The sequence below is a fragment of the Hoplias malabaricus genome, chromosome 6, assembly GCF_029633855.1.
Source record: "Hoplias malabaricus isolate fHopMal1 chromosome 6, fHopMal1.hap1, whole genome shotgun sequence".
NCBI lineage: Eukaryota > Metazoa > Chordata > Actinopteri > Characiformes > Erythrinidae > Hoplias > Hoplias malabaricus.
In genome coordinates this window covers 48,417,778-48,437,549 of record NC_089805.1, presented here as the reverse complement: position 1 = coordinate 48,437,549, position 19,772 = coordinate 48,417,778, and the positions used below count along the sequence as shown (strand labels likewise).

The following is a 19,772-nucleotide window of genomic DNA, read 5'->3' as shown; positions in this document are numbered from 1 at the left end:
GTAATGCTCCATGCTACATGCTAACACTATTCTGAATTTTCAGCTCATTAACTAGCTCTGTATCAATAATGCTACAAGGCAAGGCAAGTTTATTTATAGAGCACCTTTCATACAAGAGCAATTCAAAGTGCTTTACACAAAAAACAGTTAAATTAAAAGCAATAATAAAAATAATAAAATCAACAAAAACAATTAAAATAGTGCAATAAAAATGAAATACATAAACAGAGTAAAATAAAACATGATAAAAATGATTAAAACTATTTAAAATGTTACAATAAAAGAAAATAACTAAAGTTTTCTGATCACATGCCTGTTTTATTTGATGTTGTTTTCTCCTGTGCTGCTTTTAAACCTTGCGCTCCTGCTCGGCTTGGTCGGAGTTTTAACTCTTTCACTGCCGGTCAGTTCACCTGCGCTTTCGACCAGCTTTGTCCTCCTCCTGACTCAGCCTCTGTTAATACGGAGCTCAGCTCCTGGTTTCACTCCTCCTGCCGAACCATACTGGACTCAGTGGCTCCATTAAGAACTAAACAGCCCAAAGTTAAACCTGAGCCCTGGTTCAATGACCGAGCGCGTGCAGCAAAGCAGAAGTGTCGCAGAGCTGAACGCCGATGGAAAAAGGATAAGCTGCAGGTTTCATTTCAAATGTTAAAAGACTGCTGGCGTTCATACCAGAGCACCATCAAAGAGGCTAAGAGAGAACACTTGTCAAATATTATTATGGCAAATTGTCATAAGCCACGTGTGTTATTTAAAACCATTGACTCTGTTCTTAAGGCCCCTCGGCCTGTCTGTTTGGAAGCATCTCCTGACATGTGTAATGACTTTCTGCACTTTTTTATTGATAAGATTGTTACTGCAAGAGCTCTTATCACAGCTCCTGCTGTTGACCCCTCTGACTCTGCCCCTTGCTTGGCTGGGTTTGAGCCGGTGACTCTGTCGCACTTGGAGGATGTGGTGGGCCATTTAAAGCCCTCAGGTTCTCCTTGTGATGTTTTGCCTCCTCACTTTCTTAAAGAGATTTTTCATACTATAGGGCAGCAGGTTCTGGCCATTATTAACAGCAGCCTGTCTTCTGGTGTTGTTCCTGTGAGTTTTAAACATGCTGTAGTACAACCCCTGCTCAAGAAACCTGGCCTCGACCATACAGTATTGGCTAATTATAGGCCTATTTCCAAGCTGCCTTTTATTTCAAAGATCTTGGAGAAAGTTGTTTATGCTCAACTGAAATTATTTTTGGATGAGCATAATATTCTGGAGGTTTTTCAGTCTGGTTTTAAAACCTTGCATAGTACAGAGTCAGCGTTGCTCAGGGTTTTTAATGACATTCTCCTGGCCAATGATTCTGGGGACCATGCAATTCTTGTCCTGCTGGATCTAACTGCTGCTTTTGACACAGTGGATCACAACATTTTAGTTTCCCGCTTGCAGCATCTAGTCGGCATTTGTGGTAGTGCTTTGGACTGGTTTAGGTCCTATCTGACGGACAGAACTTTGTGTGTTAGTTTTGCTGGCTCAGAATCCTCCTCAGCTCCCCTATCATATGGAGTTCCACAGGGCTCAATCTTAGGACCCCTCCTTTTCTCACTTTATCTGCTCCCATTGGGCTCTATCTTGAGAAAACATGGCATTGCATTTCACTGTTACGCTGACGACAGCCAGATATATGTCCCTTTAAAGAAGAAAGATGCTTTCTCGATTAAACCACTGTTGTTATGTCTCAATGACATTAAAGACTGGATGGCTTTAAATTTTTTACATTTTAACGAAAACAAAACAGAAGTGATGGTGTTTGGTCCCTGTGAAGCCCCTCCAGTTGATTTGGGCCCCTTGACTTTGTATGTGAAGCCAACTATCTTAAATTTGGGTTTTAAGATGGACAGTGATTTTAAATTGGACCGCCAAATAGGCACAGTAGTTAGGTCCAGCTTTTTCCACCTGAGGCAGCTGGCAAAGGTGAAGCCAATTCTCTCTTACGAGAACTTTCAAACAGTAATCCATGCCTTCATCACATCCCGGTTGGATTACTGCAATGCACTGTATTTTGGAGTCAGCCAGTCCTCCCTCAGACGTCTCCAATTGGTGCAAAATGCTGCCGCCCGACTCTTAACGGGATCACGTAAGAGGGAACACATCACTCCCATTCTGGCCTCTCTCCACTGGTTGCCTGTGCATTTTAGAGTACATTTTAAGATTCTTTTATTTGTTTTCAAATCTTTAAATGGACTCGCCCCACCTTACCTCACTGAGCTGCTACACCCCCACATCTCTGCTCGGTGCCTCAGGTCAGATCAGCTGCTCCTGGAGGTGCCGAGGTCAAAACGTAAGCTCAGAGGAGATAGAGCTTTTTCAATTGCTGCGCCGAAACTGTAGAATAGCCTGCCATTACAGATTAGGCAGGCTTCTTCACTTTTGGTTTTTAAAACTTATCTTAAAACCCATTTTTATTCCTTGGCTTTCAACTCAGCATGAGACGTTTGTTTTGTTTTATTAATTTTATTAGTGTTGTTTTTATTTAAGTTATTTATTTTTCCTTATTGCTTATTTTATTTTGTTTTAGTTTGTTTTATAAACATCTTTTGTACAGCACTTTGTTTTAACTGTTGGTGTTTTTTAAAGTGCTCTATAAATAAAGTTGAGTTGAGTTGAGTTGAGAAAGTGCTGTTACAGAATAAAAGTGCAGAATGTTTTAAACTGAGCTGTAGCTGCTCAAACAGGAATGTTTCAGTCTTGATTTAAAAGTGTCAGGGATTTTCTAATATTCTCGGTCAGGACTAAGTCTAGTTCCTAAAGATCTGAGAGCTCTGCTCGGCTCATATCTCTGTAGCAGATCTGATAAATACACTGGTCCTACACCATTAAGACATTTAATAGTGATACCTTTACAGGCTAACACCTCTCTGAATTACCAGCTCTTAAAGGAGTGTAATTTGTGCAGTGTTAGCTTGTAGCACTGTTGAGAAGGACCTCCTTAATGATCTGTTGATGGTTCTACACCACGTTCATTGCTGTCCCACAGAAACCCGGTTCACACCCACAACTCCTTTTATGGGCATCCACTTCTGGCCTGGATTTCAATATATGAGCAAGGCGCCCTCTAGAGGATGTGTACAATACTTCTGTTGGATGTGCCTCTTTATGCAGAAAAAAGGTATAAAATAAACAGTGTGTGTTCTGTGTACCTTGAAGGATGGAGTTCGTATGGAGGAGATTGTAGAAGGCTGCACTGGAGCTCTACACATCCTCGCCAGAGATCCCATAAACAGAGGAGAAATCGCCAGTATGCAGACCATCCCACTGTTCGTACAGGTACTGAACCCCACCCCGCTGTTCGTACAGGTACTGAACCCCACCCCGCTGTTTGTACAGGCACTCAACCCCACCCCGCTGTTCATACGGGTACTGAACCCCACCCCGCTGTTCGTACAGGTACTGAACCCCACCCCTCTGTTCGTACAGGTACTGAACCCCACCCCGCTGTTCGTACAGGTACTGAACCCCACCCCTCTGTTCGTAAAGGTACTTAACCCCACCCCGCTGTCCGCACAGGTACTGAACCCCACCCCGCTGTTCGGACAGGTACTGAACCCCACCCCGCTGTCCGTACAGGTACTGAACCCCACCACGCTGTCCGTACAGGTACTGAAACCCACTTCGCTGTTCGTAAAGGTACTGAACCCCACCCCGCTGTTCGTACAGGTACTAAACCCCACCCCGCAGTTCGTACAGGTACTGAACCCCACCCCGCTGTTCGTACAGGTACTGAACCCCACCCCGCTGTTCGTACAGGTACTGAACCCCACCCCGCTGTCCGTACAGGTACTTAACCCCACCCTGCTGTCCGTACAGGTACTGAACCCCACCCCGCTGTTCGTACAGGTACTGAACCCCACTCCGCAGTTTGTACAAGACTGAACAGGTACTGAAACCTGTTCCTGCCTCTCCTCCTCCTTTTTGGCGAGATTGACCCCAGCTTCATCCCTATAAATATATTCATATAGACGGTCTGAGGAATCCAGCTGAAACATTCTCTGCTGTTATATACAGTATTTATCTTTGAGGGACCATGTCAAAAATGAGGTGTCTTGGTGTGGGTTCAACATAGACGTCCTCCCTGTGATATGGCAGTCTTGCGATTCTACAAAAGAACATGGCGTTACAAAATATTACATGCAGCACTAAGGTACAGGTACTGAACCCCACCCCGCTGTTCGTACAGGTACTGAACCCCACCCTGCTGTCCGTACAGGTACTGAACCCCACCCCGCTGTCCGTACAGGTACTGAAACCCACCCCGCTGTTCGTACAGGTACTGAACCCCACCCCGCTGTCCGTACAGGTACTGAACCCCACCCCGCTGTCCGTACAGGTACTGAACCCCACCCCGCTGTCCGTACAGGTACTGAACCCCACCCCGCTGTCCGTACAGGTACTGAACCCCACCCCGCTGTCCGTACAGGTACTGAACCCCACCCCGCTGTTCGTACAGGTACTGAACCTCACCCCGCTGTTCGTACAGGTACTGAACCCCACCCCGCTGTTCGTACAGGTACTGAACCTCACCCCGCTGTTCGTACAGGTACTAAACCTCACCCCGCTGTTCGTACAGGTACTGAACCCCACCCCGCTGTTCGTACAGGTACTGAACCCCACCCCGCTGTTCGTACAGGTACTGAAACCCACCCCGCAGTTTGTACAAGACTGAACACTGTTCCACTGTTCTTACAGGTGCCACAACCTTGAAACTGAATAAAAGTGTCCCTCTACTATTATCTTCCACTATTTTCATTTTAATACAAGGCTTAAGATTTGAAACTAGAGATCTGAAATAAAACATTTTGTAATAATGTTTAAATGGAAAGATTTTAAAAAATGTAATTGATGTCAAAACCTTTGAAATAGGAATAAATCATACAACAAAGAGTCAGTTATTCCTCAGAAGTTTGGAACAAAGGATAGAATTGTCACTCATTTGTGTTTTTCTTTTCTTTTCCTTGTCTTTCATCGTTTCTTGTTTTTGTTTTCTTTCTTGACCAGAAAATTGCACATTTAAATGAGTAAAAAGGTTGATATGTTACAGGAGAAAACTGGTCATGCTTACAGTATATGGAATAAGAAATATTGCTAACAACATTGTGTAATCTCCCCATTGCCCCCTCGTAGCTGCTGTACTCGTATGTGGAGAACGTGAAGCGGGTGTCTGCTGGGGTTCTGTGTGAGCTGGCTCTAGATAAACAGTCTGCAGAGCTCATTGATGCTGAAGGGGCTTCTGCTCCTCTGATGGAGCTTCTCCACTCGCCCAATGAGGGCATCGGTCAGTACCACTCACTTTATACAGTACTATTACAGTTTTTCTCAAATGCCAAGACACATTTCCTCAAACCATGCATCCATTTCTCCAAACTGTAAACACAAAACCCAATTCACACACTAAATTCACAAAACCTCTGACTCTTCCTGCAAAACCAAACTGTTGCCTCAAAACAGTCCACGCAGTGCTCAACACCAAACAATGTTGTCAAATCAGGCCTCGTGTCAATCACAATGATAAACACCACTGAACAGTCATTACACACAACACTGAAAAAAGGAAAACACAGTGATCAGATCATGAAGCTGTAGAAATAATCTTTATTGTCTACAAAGGAAACTGCAGTTTCAAAACTCTTGTTTAACAAAAATTAGTAATTATCTAGTGTGTAAATATATATAAGTGCATACAGTATCTACTCTAGTGCCACAGGACTTCATCTACAGCACAGGCCACATTCTCCCTGGCCAAGCAGCATGGGAAATAACTCCTAGTATGCCGGATCCATGCTTGGCATGCATCCACCCCTATGTCATTACAGGCTGGTTCCATGGCCTGCAAGAGATTTTGCTGAAAGAGAGTTGCCAGTCATAATCTTCTCTCACCATGAAGAGAAGAACTCCTCTGTTGGGTTGTGAACCTGTGACTAACTAGGTGAAATGTGCTTATGGTTCTGCCAAATGGGTGACAATTTCAATAAATGGGTTTAGGACACTGAGAATTTGATTCTCATTCTTGAGTTTTGTGTTTTAGCAATTGAGAAAAACTGTAATATGTACACTACAGCTAGCACACGACATTACTGATACAGTACAATAAACCCATACACAGAGCTCCTCCACTCACCCAATTTGGCCATTGTTCAGTACCACACACTAGCATGGTATAGTACCACTACCATATTACAGTACTGCTATATATAAGCAGGGTCAGATTTGGTATTTCTGGGAGCCAAAGCAATATTGTGGCTGATGGTGGGGTTTGTGTGTCTCAAACCCCATGAAACCCTGGACTCCACATAATACTATCCCATGACCTGGCATTTTCCCATGCTTTTATAGATGAATGCAATTGCATTAACAACTTGTGTCCAGCAGGGGGCCAAAAGGCAATAGTAAATAATCCAGTATTATGTACACACATCCATATTTTGATCACCTCCTTGTTTCTGTCCATTCTCTCAGCTTCACTGACCACTCAGGAGCACTTTGTAGTTCTACAATTATACACTGTAGTCTGTGTTGCTCTGCATACTTTATTATCCCCCTTTCCCCCTGTTCTTCAGCGCTCAGGTCCCCCACAGAGCAGGTGTGATGTGGTGGTGGATCATTCTCAGTGCTGCAGTGACACTGACGTGGTGGTGGTGTGTTAGTGTGTGTTGTGCTGGTGTAGAGTGGATCAGACACAGCAGTGCTGCTGGAGTTATGGAGTTATAATGTTAAGGCTGATCAGTGTAAATCCAAAAAGATCTCCAGGAATGGACCTCTCAGATGTTTTGTGTTGTTCCAGTGCAAACAGAAGAAATAAATGTGGACAACAAAGCATTTGTGGTGACAAAAATTTTATGAAGACATGCATTTTCACTATTGTTAATATACCACAGTACTGCTTTACTACCAGGAGTACACTCAGGAATACTGACATATACAGGTCTGCTAACTAATTTATACACCAGCTCTACACACTCATTAATGCTAAACTGAGTGTTTAATTTGAGGGTCATTTTGGGGCCTCTGTGTGGTCATAGGGGGTTGTGAGAGTGGTTCTAAATACACACACATACACACACACACACCCACACACACATATATATACCAATGCAAACAGTTGCACAGAACATAATTAGTGCAGACCCACTGACAAGTCAGTCCTCACTAAACCCACAATTCTGTTTCTACAGCAGCAAAAGACACACTCACCTGTCATACAGATAGACCTGTCTTACACACCTGTCCCATACTCACCTGTCTCACACAAGCACACCTGTTTCACACACACTTGTCTCACACATATATGTGCCTCCTGTTAACTTGGCTCACGCAAATACATCCGTCCCATGCTCATCTCCCGTTTTCTCAAAGTCACCTGTCTTACACTCACCTGTCTCACAGTCTCAAACCTGTCTCCCTAGCCACCTACGCTGCAGCTGTACTCTTTAGGATCTCAGAGGATAAGAGCTCAGATTACAGGAAACGAGTCTCAGTGGAGCTCACGCACTCGCTCTTCAAACACGACCCAGTGGCGTGGGACATGGTGAGTCCATATACACCTGAGCTTTACACACCTGAGCTTACCTTCAGACACCTGAGTAATATATGGCTTAACCACCTGAATGACACAAACTTACTTGAACTTATCTACACACCTGAACTACACATATATGTAATCACCTAAACACACCTGAGCTTACCTACACACACCTGTAATCATCCATCCACACCTGAACTCACCTACACACATCTGAACTACACATGCCTGTAATCACTTATACACACCTGTACTTATCTATCCATACCTGAGCTCACCTACACACACCTGAACTACACATGCCTGTAATCACCTATTCACACCTGAGCTCACCTACACACACTTGAACTACACACACCTGTAATCATCTATCCACACCTGAGCTCACATACACACACCTGAACTACACACGCCTGTAATCACCTATCCACACCTGAGCTCACCTACACACACCTGAACTACACATGCCTGTAATCACCTATCCACACCCGAGCTCACCTACACACACCTGAACTACACACACCTGTAATCACCTATCCACACCTGAGCTCACCTACACACACCTGAACTACACATGCCTGTAACCACCTATCCACACCTGAGCTCACCTACACACACCTGAACTACACACGCCTGTAATCACCTATCCACACCCGAGCTCACCTACACACACCTGAACTACACACACCTGTAATCACCTATCCACACCTGAGCTCACCTACACACACCTGAACTACACACGCCTGTAATCACCTATCCACACCCGAGCTCACCTACACATACCTGAACTACATACGCCTGTAATCACCTATCCACACCTGTGCTCACGTACACACACCTGTAATCATCTATCCACACCTGTGCTCATGTACACACACCTGTAATCATCTATCCACACCTGAGCTCACCTACACACACGAGAGTACAACAACATCTGAGCTACATACACTTGAACTGACCCACACACACCTGAACTAAGCTCCACAGGTGAGTTTTCTCACTCTATGATTATATTGTCCTAATTTCTGTAGAATAAATTAATATTGTGAGTTGATGTTGAATTTAAAGCTCACCATTCTTCACTATTCACTGCTCACTAACCTTGCTATTCACTATGAAACATCTGTGACCTGCTTAGATCAAAACCTGACAAGCCCACAGCAGGGCTCCTCTCCTTAAGATTATAAGGGCACATATGAAAACACACTTGTGTTGAAACCTATCCTTCAGCTCTTTACCATAGAGCACTGTGTCCATGGTACTGCAGAATAACAGAACTCACTGTAGGTGAAGTGTTGAATGAAAGGAGAATTTAGTAAGATTTTAAATCTTAGAAGATTCTGAAGACTGCAACTGAGCAGGATGTGCTGGTCCTCATGTCCTTCACCATCTTCTCTTTCTGGCCATTTCTCTGATGAATGCATCTGTGTTATTGTCATTCCCTCATCACTGCACCACAGAGATTTCAGTTTGTTGTTCTCAGTAATTAAAGCCACAGTTTGCAGATTAAAGTTTGTTGTATTGTACCCTCCTGAGTAGAGAGTAAAGTTAATCTGAGGAGAGTTATACCCTGTGAGGAATAACTGTGTTCAACAGAGAGAGTGCTCACAAATTCACCACTTCTCATGAAGGACATGGTGCAGTGTGCGTGTGTGTGTGTGTGTGTGTGTGTGTGTGTGTGTGTGTGCGTGTGTGTGTGTGTATGATAAGCTGTGTGTAATTACAGACTGAAGTGTGTGTGTGTGTGTGTGTGTGTGTGTGAGTGTGTGTGTGTGTATGATAAGCTGTGTGTAATTACAGACTGAAGTGTGTGTGTGTGTGTGTGTGTGTGTGTGTTGATGTGACCTCAGTTTGTTTGACCTACAGTACCACTGTAAAATAAATCTACATTTAAAAATGTTTAGACATTGTTTGAAATTTTAGACATTGTTTATTAATAGTTATTCATTATGCATAATACATTAACAGTCATTAATAATTAGTTATAACACAGATAAAAAGGGAAATGACCTGTTGTTTGCCAAATAGCAAACATGCATTACTCCATCTACAGTTAAACCTCAGATCTCTCCAGATACTGACCTCACTGTGTCTCCTCCATCAGTCGACGTTAACCCCGTCAGCTTTATTACATATTTGTTAATAAGTTTAACCCTTTAGTGAATTAACCACCATTAGAGTGTGTTTTTATACACAGATGATAACATGGTGTGAACCTAAACATGTGAAACGACTAAATTCTCAGGTCTGAGCTTATTCTTTACCTTTTCTTTACCTATTCTTTACCATTTTCAGTAAGTTCTGAACCTTTCAGTCTTAGACACAAAAGAGATCACTGTCACACTCCCTGTCTCTGCTACAAATGATTATTAATGACTTTTAAAGTGTTTAAAACATAATCAATCACCATGTTATAAACAGGTTTTTAAACCATTTACGAACACTTTTAAATGTAGTCTTATTTTCATATCGTCTAATGAGTCTTGTTTATTTTCATCCAGGCACACAACGCAATACCTCTCGACCCTGGATACATACCTGACGGTAAGAAAACAGACACACACACACACACACACACACACACACACACACATACACACATACCTTAATACCTTATATAAATATTACCATAATATCTGGGACAATATAGTTCAGTGCCATCAGATCCTCATAGTAATGTTCCACTGTGTCTAGAGTAAAGAATTCCCAGTGTCTGGAGGGTTATATCTCATTGTCAGAAGGGTTTTATCCTGCTCAGAGTTTAATGGATTTGGCTCAAGTCCACTGTAAACCACCTAAAAGATTTGTGTGTGTGTGTGTGTGTGTGTGTGTGTGTGTGTGTGTGTGTGTGTGTGTGTGTATCCTAATGTGTAATGTACTCATATTTACATGGCATTTAAATTAACCAAGAAAGCACTACCTTCATCATCATCATCACTATCTCTCCACTCCCCTCCCTCCTTATCTCTTGCTCCCAAGACTTATCTCTCACAGTCTCTCTTTCTTCTCTAATTTTGTTCTATCTCTTATTTTCTTCATATTCTCCCACCTCCTCTTGCAGTCGTCTTCTTCATTTTTCTCATTTCTTTCTAATATTCTCTTTCTCATTCTTTCTTCATTCTACTTTTCCTCCCTCCCTCTCCATCGTTTCTCATTCGCTCCGTTCCTCCTCTCACTGTGACCTCGTTTCTCTGCTCCATATTTCAGCTCCAACTGCTATACATTCATAAATTATACATTTATATTAGTGAAATAAAACTAAAACTTGTCAGGATTACTCTCTCTCACTCTCTCTCTCTCCTCTCTCTCCCTCTCTCTCTGGAGATTAATTTCTTCATTCTCAGCAGGTTTTCTTTTTTCTTCTCGTTTCAGTCTCCACTGGTTTGACTCTTTAAACAGAGCTGTGTTCACTTTTGATTAAACATTAAACCCAGAGTGATTTCTTATTTCCTCTAATTTTAAACCTGAAGAAATCTTCCTGCATCTGAAAACCACTTCAGTTTCACAAATGCAATATAAACACTGTTGATGTGTTATTAAAACTATTATTACATTTGTTTATAACAGTCACTGAACTTTAAAGGTGATGGTTAATGTAAACACAGCACGGTCCACATCTGAGACTAGTCACTGAGATGTGTCTACGGTTGCTGCAGGATGATTCCATTCAGACACTAGGATATTACTGCAGTGTGAATCAGGTCGTGAATACCTAGAATGCGAATACATTTAGAATCATGGATCACTGAGACAGTCTGTTTTAGTCGAGGTAAAAGTGAAAAGTGAAAGACTGAGCTGTGAACTGATCACCATCAGGTGGTGAGTTGGGTCAGATTGTGGAGGAAAATGTCAGATAGATGTGGTAGGTCAAAAGGTATAGTGAGGGTTTGCTGATAAATGCTGGCTGTGGACCCTGTCCAAAGTAATGACAAATTTCAATTCTGAAAGAGATATTCACTCCTTCTGGAGGAGGTAGGGGATGTGGAATCTAAATAGACCATGTTTCTCCATTGTGGAAGGAGCTGCATATAGCTGCAGTCACATTCTTGTTGGTGCCTGTTGCAGTGGCAATCCAAAAACCTTGCGGTGTATGCCAGTGGTGCGGAAGGCTGTCAAATATAAGCAGGAGGTTTTTCGATCTTGGCTGGCTCAGGTATCTCTCAATTCACTGAATGGGTGGAGGCAGGAGGGGAAGGAGGACACTGTTCAAGCTGAGACCTGTAAGGATGATGATACTCTGAACCCGACTGAGAGTATTGTCAGTTGTTTGAAGGAACATTTTGAGGATCTTTCTAAACCCAAGAGTCATGCCCCCTGAAAGACGTGAGGCTATATGTGTCTGGGATGTCAGAATCCATTTCACTGGCCAAAGTCATTGCGGGGCTGTTTTGGCTGCGATGCCTCTACAATATCAGACAGACATTGAGAACAAAGCCTTTGAATCAGCAAATTAGCAAAAAAGGTGGACCAGGGTGTGTGCCTATGATTGTGGCATCAATTTTCAGCAGGGAAAGTCTATGCCAGTGTTCTGGAGAGGAGAACTGTGTGAAAGTCTAATCCTTTAGATCCAGGAAGAACAATGTGGATTTCATCCTGCCAGAGAAAGTCAGATCATTTCTTCAATCCCTCACAGACAATTGATGGGAACATCAGAGTTTGCCCCACTCTACATGTGTTTTGTGGATCTGGAGAAGACTGTGTTCCCCAGCTGTCCTGCGGGTTGTGCTTCAGACGTATGGGCTGTCAGTGTTTTTGAGAGAACAAGGACCAAACATCTCACTTCAGAGTTTGAGTTGTGTTCACATTCTCAGCAGACAGTCAGGTAGGGGGTGAGATCTTACCACAAGAGAATGAGTTCAAGTATCTCGGGTGTCAGACCATCATTGTGAACAGGGAACTGAGCCAAAAAACACAGCTCTAAATTTACTGGTTGATCCTTGTCCCCACCCTCACCCTGACAATGAACTGGAAGTGGAAGACAAGATGAAGATGATGATGAAGGATACACAAGTCACTTAGTTTTGGAGTGGTATCACTGTCTTGTGGAGGTCACAGTGGGCCAGATTTTTTTAATCTCGCTTCCATTTGCTCTCACTAGAATTTAACATGAAAAATCAACAGCATTTTTCCAGCTCCCACCCCCCAACTTAGACATTTCCACCCTCTCTCGCCTACTGTCTCACTGTTCTGCACACCTTGCCTCCCTCATGCTCCAGGTCAGAGTCTGACTTACAGAAATGTGTGCAGAACTGTCAAGAAGGATTGTGTGTGCTCATGTAGTCGCAACTGTGTAATTAGCAGTGGCTGAGTGGGCCTTGGTGCAGTTTCAGCTACTGGCTAGTTCATTTTTAATAAACCAAAGCAATAATTAACTTACAGCACCTTTATTCCAGTAGGCTATACTTTGCTGCAGACAACATGGTAAAAGTAATCAGTGTTCATAAAAATACACCACCAGTGAACTTTTACACTAGACTAAATGAACCTGACAATTACAAATAAAAGGTTTACATTACATTTAATAATATAAACAATTAACTGGCACAATTTAATAAATAATTATTATTTATTAATTATAAGGCAGTATATTTAACAAATAGGTAGCCTATAAATAAATGCTTGCCCCATGAATAACACTGTCAGGAATCATGGATGGCGGACTGATGGATGCGGACGCACACGCTAAAACACAGATACTTTATTAATAAAAGACTATAACAAAACAAAGAGACTTTAACAGAAAGGCAACACATAGGGAGCTAACAGAGACAGACACAGGGAGGTAAACAGACTAAACTAAAATACAAAGAGCTGGACAGATTAAACCTAAAATGGAGAACTATAGCAAATGGGAAAGACAGACAGACGAAAGACCTAGACAGAGATAATTCACTAAGACCTAGAAAGCTAAATAAACACATATAGCTAACACATAAACACAGTGCTAAATCAGAAACTAAACACAGAGGGCTAGAGCAAACAAGACAGACAGACTTAATAACATGACAAAGGAAACGACTGAGACAGACAGACCGGACTGGGTAACATGACACAGCAACATTGGAAGAGGAACATGACTAGAGGAATGAAACGAATGACCGACAAACAAGTGAGACAAGGGAACTTAAATACATGACACAGACAAGACACACCTGAGACAGATAACGAGGAGGAAGGACAAGGAGGCGGAACAAAGGTGGGACAAGGGCGGAGACATGGACAATAACAAACAGAGCCATGAGAAAACAGATACGACAGGACGAGGGCGTGACCAACACACAATTATCACATAACACAATAACACACAGTTCATGTGGTGTTCATGTGATTGGTTGCTTCACAAATATTTTGAATGTTTTCATTACTTTCTTATTGATTATTTAGCTGTTTTCCCTTATGTTAATGATGCACTATAATTATTAAGTGGTTATTATCATTTTATATAGACTAATTCTTCAGTTGTGGTATTTTTCAACACATAGATGCAGTGAGGGGAGGAGCACTTCTCTGATTAAAGCCACTCAGTTCAGAACAAAATTCTAGTTTGCTTAAGTAACTAAACTCTCTCTCTCTCTCTGTTTCTCTCCCCCATCTCCCTCTCTCTCTCTCTCTCTCTCTGTTTCTCTCCCCCATCTCCCTCTCTCTCTCTCTCTCTCTGTTTCGCTCCCCATCTCCCTCTCTCTCTCTCTGTTTCGTTCCCCATCTCTCTCTCTCTCTGTCTCTCTCTCTCTCTCTCCTCTGTAGATCTGGATGGTGTTTATCCTCCGTATGGTTTTCCTGATTTACCCATTGATGCTCTCCCTCTGGATCCTGAGATTCATGAACAGTTCATGCCAGAGATGACATTTGACCCCAGACAGGTGTACCCTGAGCCTCTTTAACACCCACCAGCACAGGTAAGTGCAGTGTAAAGGTGCAGGTACAGTCAAATATCTACAAAGAACTATCCTTCTTATTTATATAGTCCCTTCTTAACACGGAATGAAGCACTGAACACTTTTTATAATCAATAATTAAATCAGACCTTTATTTTAAATCATTTAGTTCTCTCAGGACTGTTCAACTTCCAGACATAGCGTGTTTCATAGTTTACCCATTTAAAGATCTGTTTTTAGTGTGTAACCACAAATAAAATGTAATATCCATCCCACCCTTAGAGCTCAGTAGCTGCAAAACATCAAAATAAATCTTGTTCCATTTAATATGAAAGATATTAGCCAATGATTTAAATGTTCCGTCGCTTTGTTAGAGAACTGAACAGGACGCATCTTTATTGGGTGAAGATGAGTTTAAAAGTCTTGGTAAAATATTAATTTTGTGAAGTGCCATATGCACCAGGAAGGAAACGGGTAAATAATTCCACTGTGTTCCGTCTCTCTTTATCTTTTCTAACAAAGTGTGGGGAATTCACTGTTTGAATTCTAGAGTGACAAAAATACTTAAGTAAAATTTCCTCTTTAAAGGAAATGCAGGGGCTGATATTAATCCTCCTACTGCCATACCTTCTGACGATGTGAAGGTAATTTTATTTCCTGAGAAGGAAGCAGTTAAATGAATGTTGTTAATAAGAGCTGGTACTGAGGACTCCGGGTTTACAGTTTATCTAAGAATGTCATCTGCTTATGGGGTTATTTTATGATCTTCATATAATACTTTCACAAATTTAATAAGATTGGAGCCCAGATTAAAACTTTTGAAATAAAAATATGACCATTCTACAAGTCAACTGCCGTCTCTGGACACAGAGGATGCACCAGAACATTAGCTCCTCTTTGTTTGAAACTATAATTGCATTAAGATGTTTACTATTTTTATATGAATTATAGACTGTTAGATTAGGGTTTACTACAGGACCTCATCCTGGCCACTAGGTGTCAGTGTAACTGCTGTTTCATAACAGAGAGAACAAGTGGAGGAAGACTTTTTTACACAAATGTGTTGTTTTTCTTTTTTTAGGTTCTTTATTTGTCATTGTACAAATTCCAGTATTTGTTATGGTACAAATAAGTATTTTAGTGCTGTTTATTAAACTCCATATAGTAGAATAACTGTTTATTTGTAAACTTCCTCAGGTCCAAGAGAGTGATCCAGAGATGACTGACGCGTGAGGAGGCGGGGCTTGAGGTCATGTGACCCAACAGTGTGATGTTTCCATGAAACTGAGGTTTGGACAGAAATGAAGAGCTGGAGAGAGACAGAGAGAGAGAGCAAGAGAGAGAAAGACATTTATTTTTATTTCACTTTCAGTCTGTGTTTCTGTGAGAACTCCAGGGTTGTTATTTCTTATTTAGTTCTTAATCGTGCGACTAAAAGATAAAGAGCCCTGAACTGTGTAGGTGGGTTCCGCATGTAATTCATAATGTTTAAATAACGTTTAAACATCTTAAATGAACGTTACAATAACGTTTAATTATGTCATAATGTTTAAAGTTGTAAGGTTTGAACATGTAAACAATGTTATAAAGTTGAAATACGGCACAACGTTTAAATAAAGACTAAATTTATTTTACACGTTTTAACACACATTTTAACATTTAAAATTCAATTGGTTAAAAACGTTGGGTCATTTCAATGATTTTTTTTTTTTTATAAAATCATTCAAAAACCAATGACATAATAGTCATGTATGTAGTTGTAACATTTAGATAAAATAATATTTAAACATTATTGTGTTTAAATAATGTATGATTTAAATAATGTTGTAACATTTAAATAACATTTTCAACTTTAAATGTTATAACATTTTAATATCATCATGAAATTAGTGTCCGAACATTTCAGTAACATCAGAAAATTAAATGTCACCATTACGATGATTTTATAACATTATAATAACATTTTATCATTAATAACATCCTGATATTTAAAGAACATTATGACATTATTTTTGTACATTCATATTATTGCTCGACAGATCGTATCCATAACTCACACAAAAACAACTGTAGAAATGTAGCATAGTTAACCATTTAGCGGTGGTCCAGAGTCACTCTGTTTTGTTAGTGTGGTTCTCCAGGATGTTCTAGATAACAATAAAACATAGTAGACACCATCTTTAAGGACGACTGTGTAATTCATCCTTATTTACTTATGTTTTTTAAAGATGTATATAATTATTTTTTCATTTATTTGCTAAAAGAGATTTACACGACTGTCCTCCATTGAAAACGTAAAACAATCAATAAACAAAACAGAATTAATGTAAAATAATGAGATATTTGTTGCTTATTAAGAGAAAGCTTTGTTTCGTTGTTTGACCCAAACCTGACTAGTCTCTGGTCAGATCCCACTTCTCCTCATGTTTACATTATTCTTTATTTAGAAAACATTCCTTTTTTTATGATAGATTTTTTTATAATTAATGGTAACCATCGTGTTTTCACCAAACTCAGTGTTTCTCTGTGGATTTTAGTCTGTATCCAGACCTCTGTGTTTTTTCAGGCAGATTTTGCCTTGCATTGGAAAGAATCTTTTAGTCTGCAGCTCTCTCAGTGTTTAGACCCCATCTGTGTATCACACACTCCCCCAGAGATTAAACACTTTCAGAGTTCATAAATAAATCAACAATAAAAACCTGAACTGTTTGAAATTCTGTTTTATTCCTCTCCAGGTGCAATTTTGAAGAGATGTGTAAAAACTTTTTCAGACATTTTTCTGATTAAACTAATCACATTGGGATTCACAGAGAAACACAAACCTCTCTAAACCATGTGTGAACTGACGATATGTAACTTATCAGAACCTGACCTCACTGTTGTTTATGAATGAGTGAGTGAATGAATGAATGAACAATTCCATTTCTCCAGCGCTGTTCTAGACTCCCACAGCTCTTCACACTCTCTGGGACATTAGAGAGTGTCCTCCTCCTCCCCCAGTGTCCACCTCCACCTGGACGATCCTCTCCAGTCCCTCACCACACACCAGCTGTGAGGACGAGAGGAGACGAGGGGGAGGGACAGAGCGGTTTACTGAAGACGGGGACGGTCAGGAGGACAGAGAGAGGGACCACAGGGGCAGATTTAGGACACTGGGGTCACACTGAGCCTGACTCTGTTCCAGGAACTGCCCCCGGGGTCTTTACTGCCCTCAGGACCTCTGTGTTACGTCTCGTCTGAAGGAGGACGCTGTTTATTCAGTACAGTGTCCCCCTCACTGCACCCAGGCATTGGGATCCACACAGACCACAGGGACAGCGCCCCCTGCTGCAGTGGATCTGCAGGTTCTGGTGTTCAGGGGCTAAAGCTGCTGGCAGAACAAAACTACAGCAGGTTTATGTGGCTGAATGCCATCAAATTCTCACAGCAATGTTTCAGAAGAAGCACAGAAGCTTAACAAAGAGGAGTGAACTCCTGATTAATGCCCTTCACTTCAGGAGAAATGTGACTGCTTTGCCCCCACCCCCGCATTAATAAACATACCAGTGTTAGAGAGCCTTCTGCAAATGTCTGAACAAACATTAACATTAATAATCTGACAATGAAAACGATTTATTATATTACACTTTACTAATAACAGAATTAAACATCATTTACATCATATTTATCTTAGATTCATGGAGACACAGCTACTCCCAAGAGAACTGTAATGTGTCTTAGTTTTGTCTTACATTTAAACATCACACACTGTATAAGGGCATAGTAAGACCAACAGTTGCCTCATAGCGACCCCAAGTGTCAGAAATCCATACTGCACTGCTGTCAGACAGAGGATGTGTAGCCACTGAACCAACTGATGGTTAATGAAGTCTAATACTGTGTGATGTCACAGACAACCCTTAAGAGCTTTATAAAAATATACAGAAAATCAAAATTAATTCCTTAAATAATTCAATGAATACAATACAATCTCTGGAGTATTTATTCCATCAAATGACTACATAACTCCTTTTAACTTTAATATGACAATATAAAAAAATTACATCTCATAAGGAATCAAAGCCTGAGAACAGAAAGAGGATTTCACTTACACTTAATAACAGACTTAACCTCTATGAAACTCCACAGAAAGGAATAGTAATGTAATACATATGAAATTACAGTCAAACTATTACAAATGTAGCTTTCACAGAAGAATATAGTTCAATGAATTAGTGCTAGATAAAGAGCCTCTCAGAGACTTTTATGACAGGTGGAGTTACAACACCCTTCAAAGTGTAAACTCACTCACAAACTCTCCAATTTATTCCAACAAGATTAGAGTGTAATATTAAATATTCAATGAGAAAACTGTCAGTGCCCATGTGTTCTAACTGCGTCAGTCTTTCATTCATTGTCTATATCCAGTTCACCCTAGAAGACACCAGTCTGAGGAAACCCACACAGACACAGGGAGAACACACCATACTCCTCACAGACAGTCACCCAGAGGAAACCCACACAGACACAGAGAGAACACACCACACTCCTCACAGACAGTCACCCGGAGGAAACCCACACAGACACAGAGAGAACACACCACACTCCTCACAGACAGTCACCCGGAGGAAACCCATACAGACACAGAGAGAACACACTACACTGAAGTGGAGCTCAAACCCACAGCCCCAGGACCCTGTGTGACAGTGACACTACCTGTTCCTACCACTGTGTTTCCCCCTACTTCAGTGTTAATAATTCTGCTGTAAACGGTCTGTCCCAGGTCATGGAGGACTTTATTTAAACTGACGGAGGAGAGTGTCCTGGTCACGGGTTCATCTTTTACAACTCTTCACTAATAACATCCCATCACACGCACACACACACACACACACACACACACACATTGGGGACCCCCGGTGAAGTCCTGAAGTCCATCTCTAATCCACTAGCCAAAGTCCTATGTTTTACCTGTTTTAACGTCGTATTTCCCTGAAGATCATTAATGTTCGTGTCTGACACAAAACAATGTGTCAACAATGTTGAGTTGAACCAAGGAGGTTCATAAACGTAAACTCTTTTCTACACTACAGTGACTCCAGACAGCAGCAAATACATGACAAGAGATGCTCAGGCATTGCTTGGATGTCATGGAACAAATAAAATAATGGAACAAAGGAAAAATATGGATGTCTCTGTAAAAACTCACAACAAGGAGCAGTAACACACAGGGAAATACGAGCCAGCTTTGAATTTGCTTTTCTTTCCAGGCATCTCATGTAAACTATGCTCTGTCCCAAACAGCACCTTACTGTCTAAATAGTGCACTTTAAAGATTTATAAAACAAATAGTACTA

General features: G+C 41.2%; 2 protein-coding genes across 4 annotated transcripts in view; one reads left to right on the top strand and one right to left on the bottom strand.

Moving 5' to 3' along the window:
- The window catches only part of jupb (junction plakoglobin b), a 69,267-nt gene extending 53,188 nt beyond the window's left edge, over window positions 1-16,079 (top strand). For 2 of the 3 annotated variants that reach the window (XM_066674232.1, XM_066674233.1), the window contains exons 12-17: window positions 3,193-3,312; window positions 5,167-5,317; window positions 7,446-7,567; window positions 10,063-10,105; window positions 14,306-14,457; window positions 15,634-16,079. In XM_066674232.1, coding sequence (XP_066530329.1) covers window positions 3,193-3,312; window positions 5,167-5,317; window positions 7,446-7,567; window positions 10,063-10,105; window positions 14,306-14,442 — 573 coding nt within the window. In that variant the 3' untranslated portion in view covers window positions 14,443-14,457; window positions 15,634-16,079. Of the gene's footprint in view, window positions 1-3,192; window positions 3,313-5,166; window positions 5,318-7,445; window positions 7,568-10,062; window positions 10,106-14,305; window positions 14,458-15,633 lie in introns of those variants that run through there. The other variant, XM_066674234.1, reaches the window with a different exon arrangement.
- A 1,313-nt stretch (window positions 16,080-17,392) lies between these two features.
- The window catches only part of LOC136700265 (butyrophilin subfamily 1 member A1-like), a gene marked incomplete at its 5' end in the record, with an annotated part of 12,025 nt that continues 9,645 nt past the window's right edge, over window positions 17,393-19,772 (bottom strand). The window contains one exon of the mRNA XM_066675544.1: window positions 17,393-17,485. Coding sequence (XP_066531641.1) covers window positions 17,393-17,485 — 93 coding nt within the window. The remainder of the gene's footprint in view (window positions 17,486-19,772) is intronic.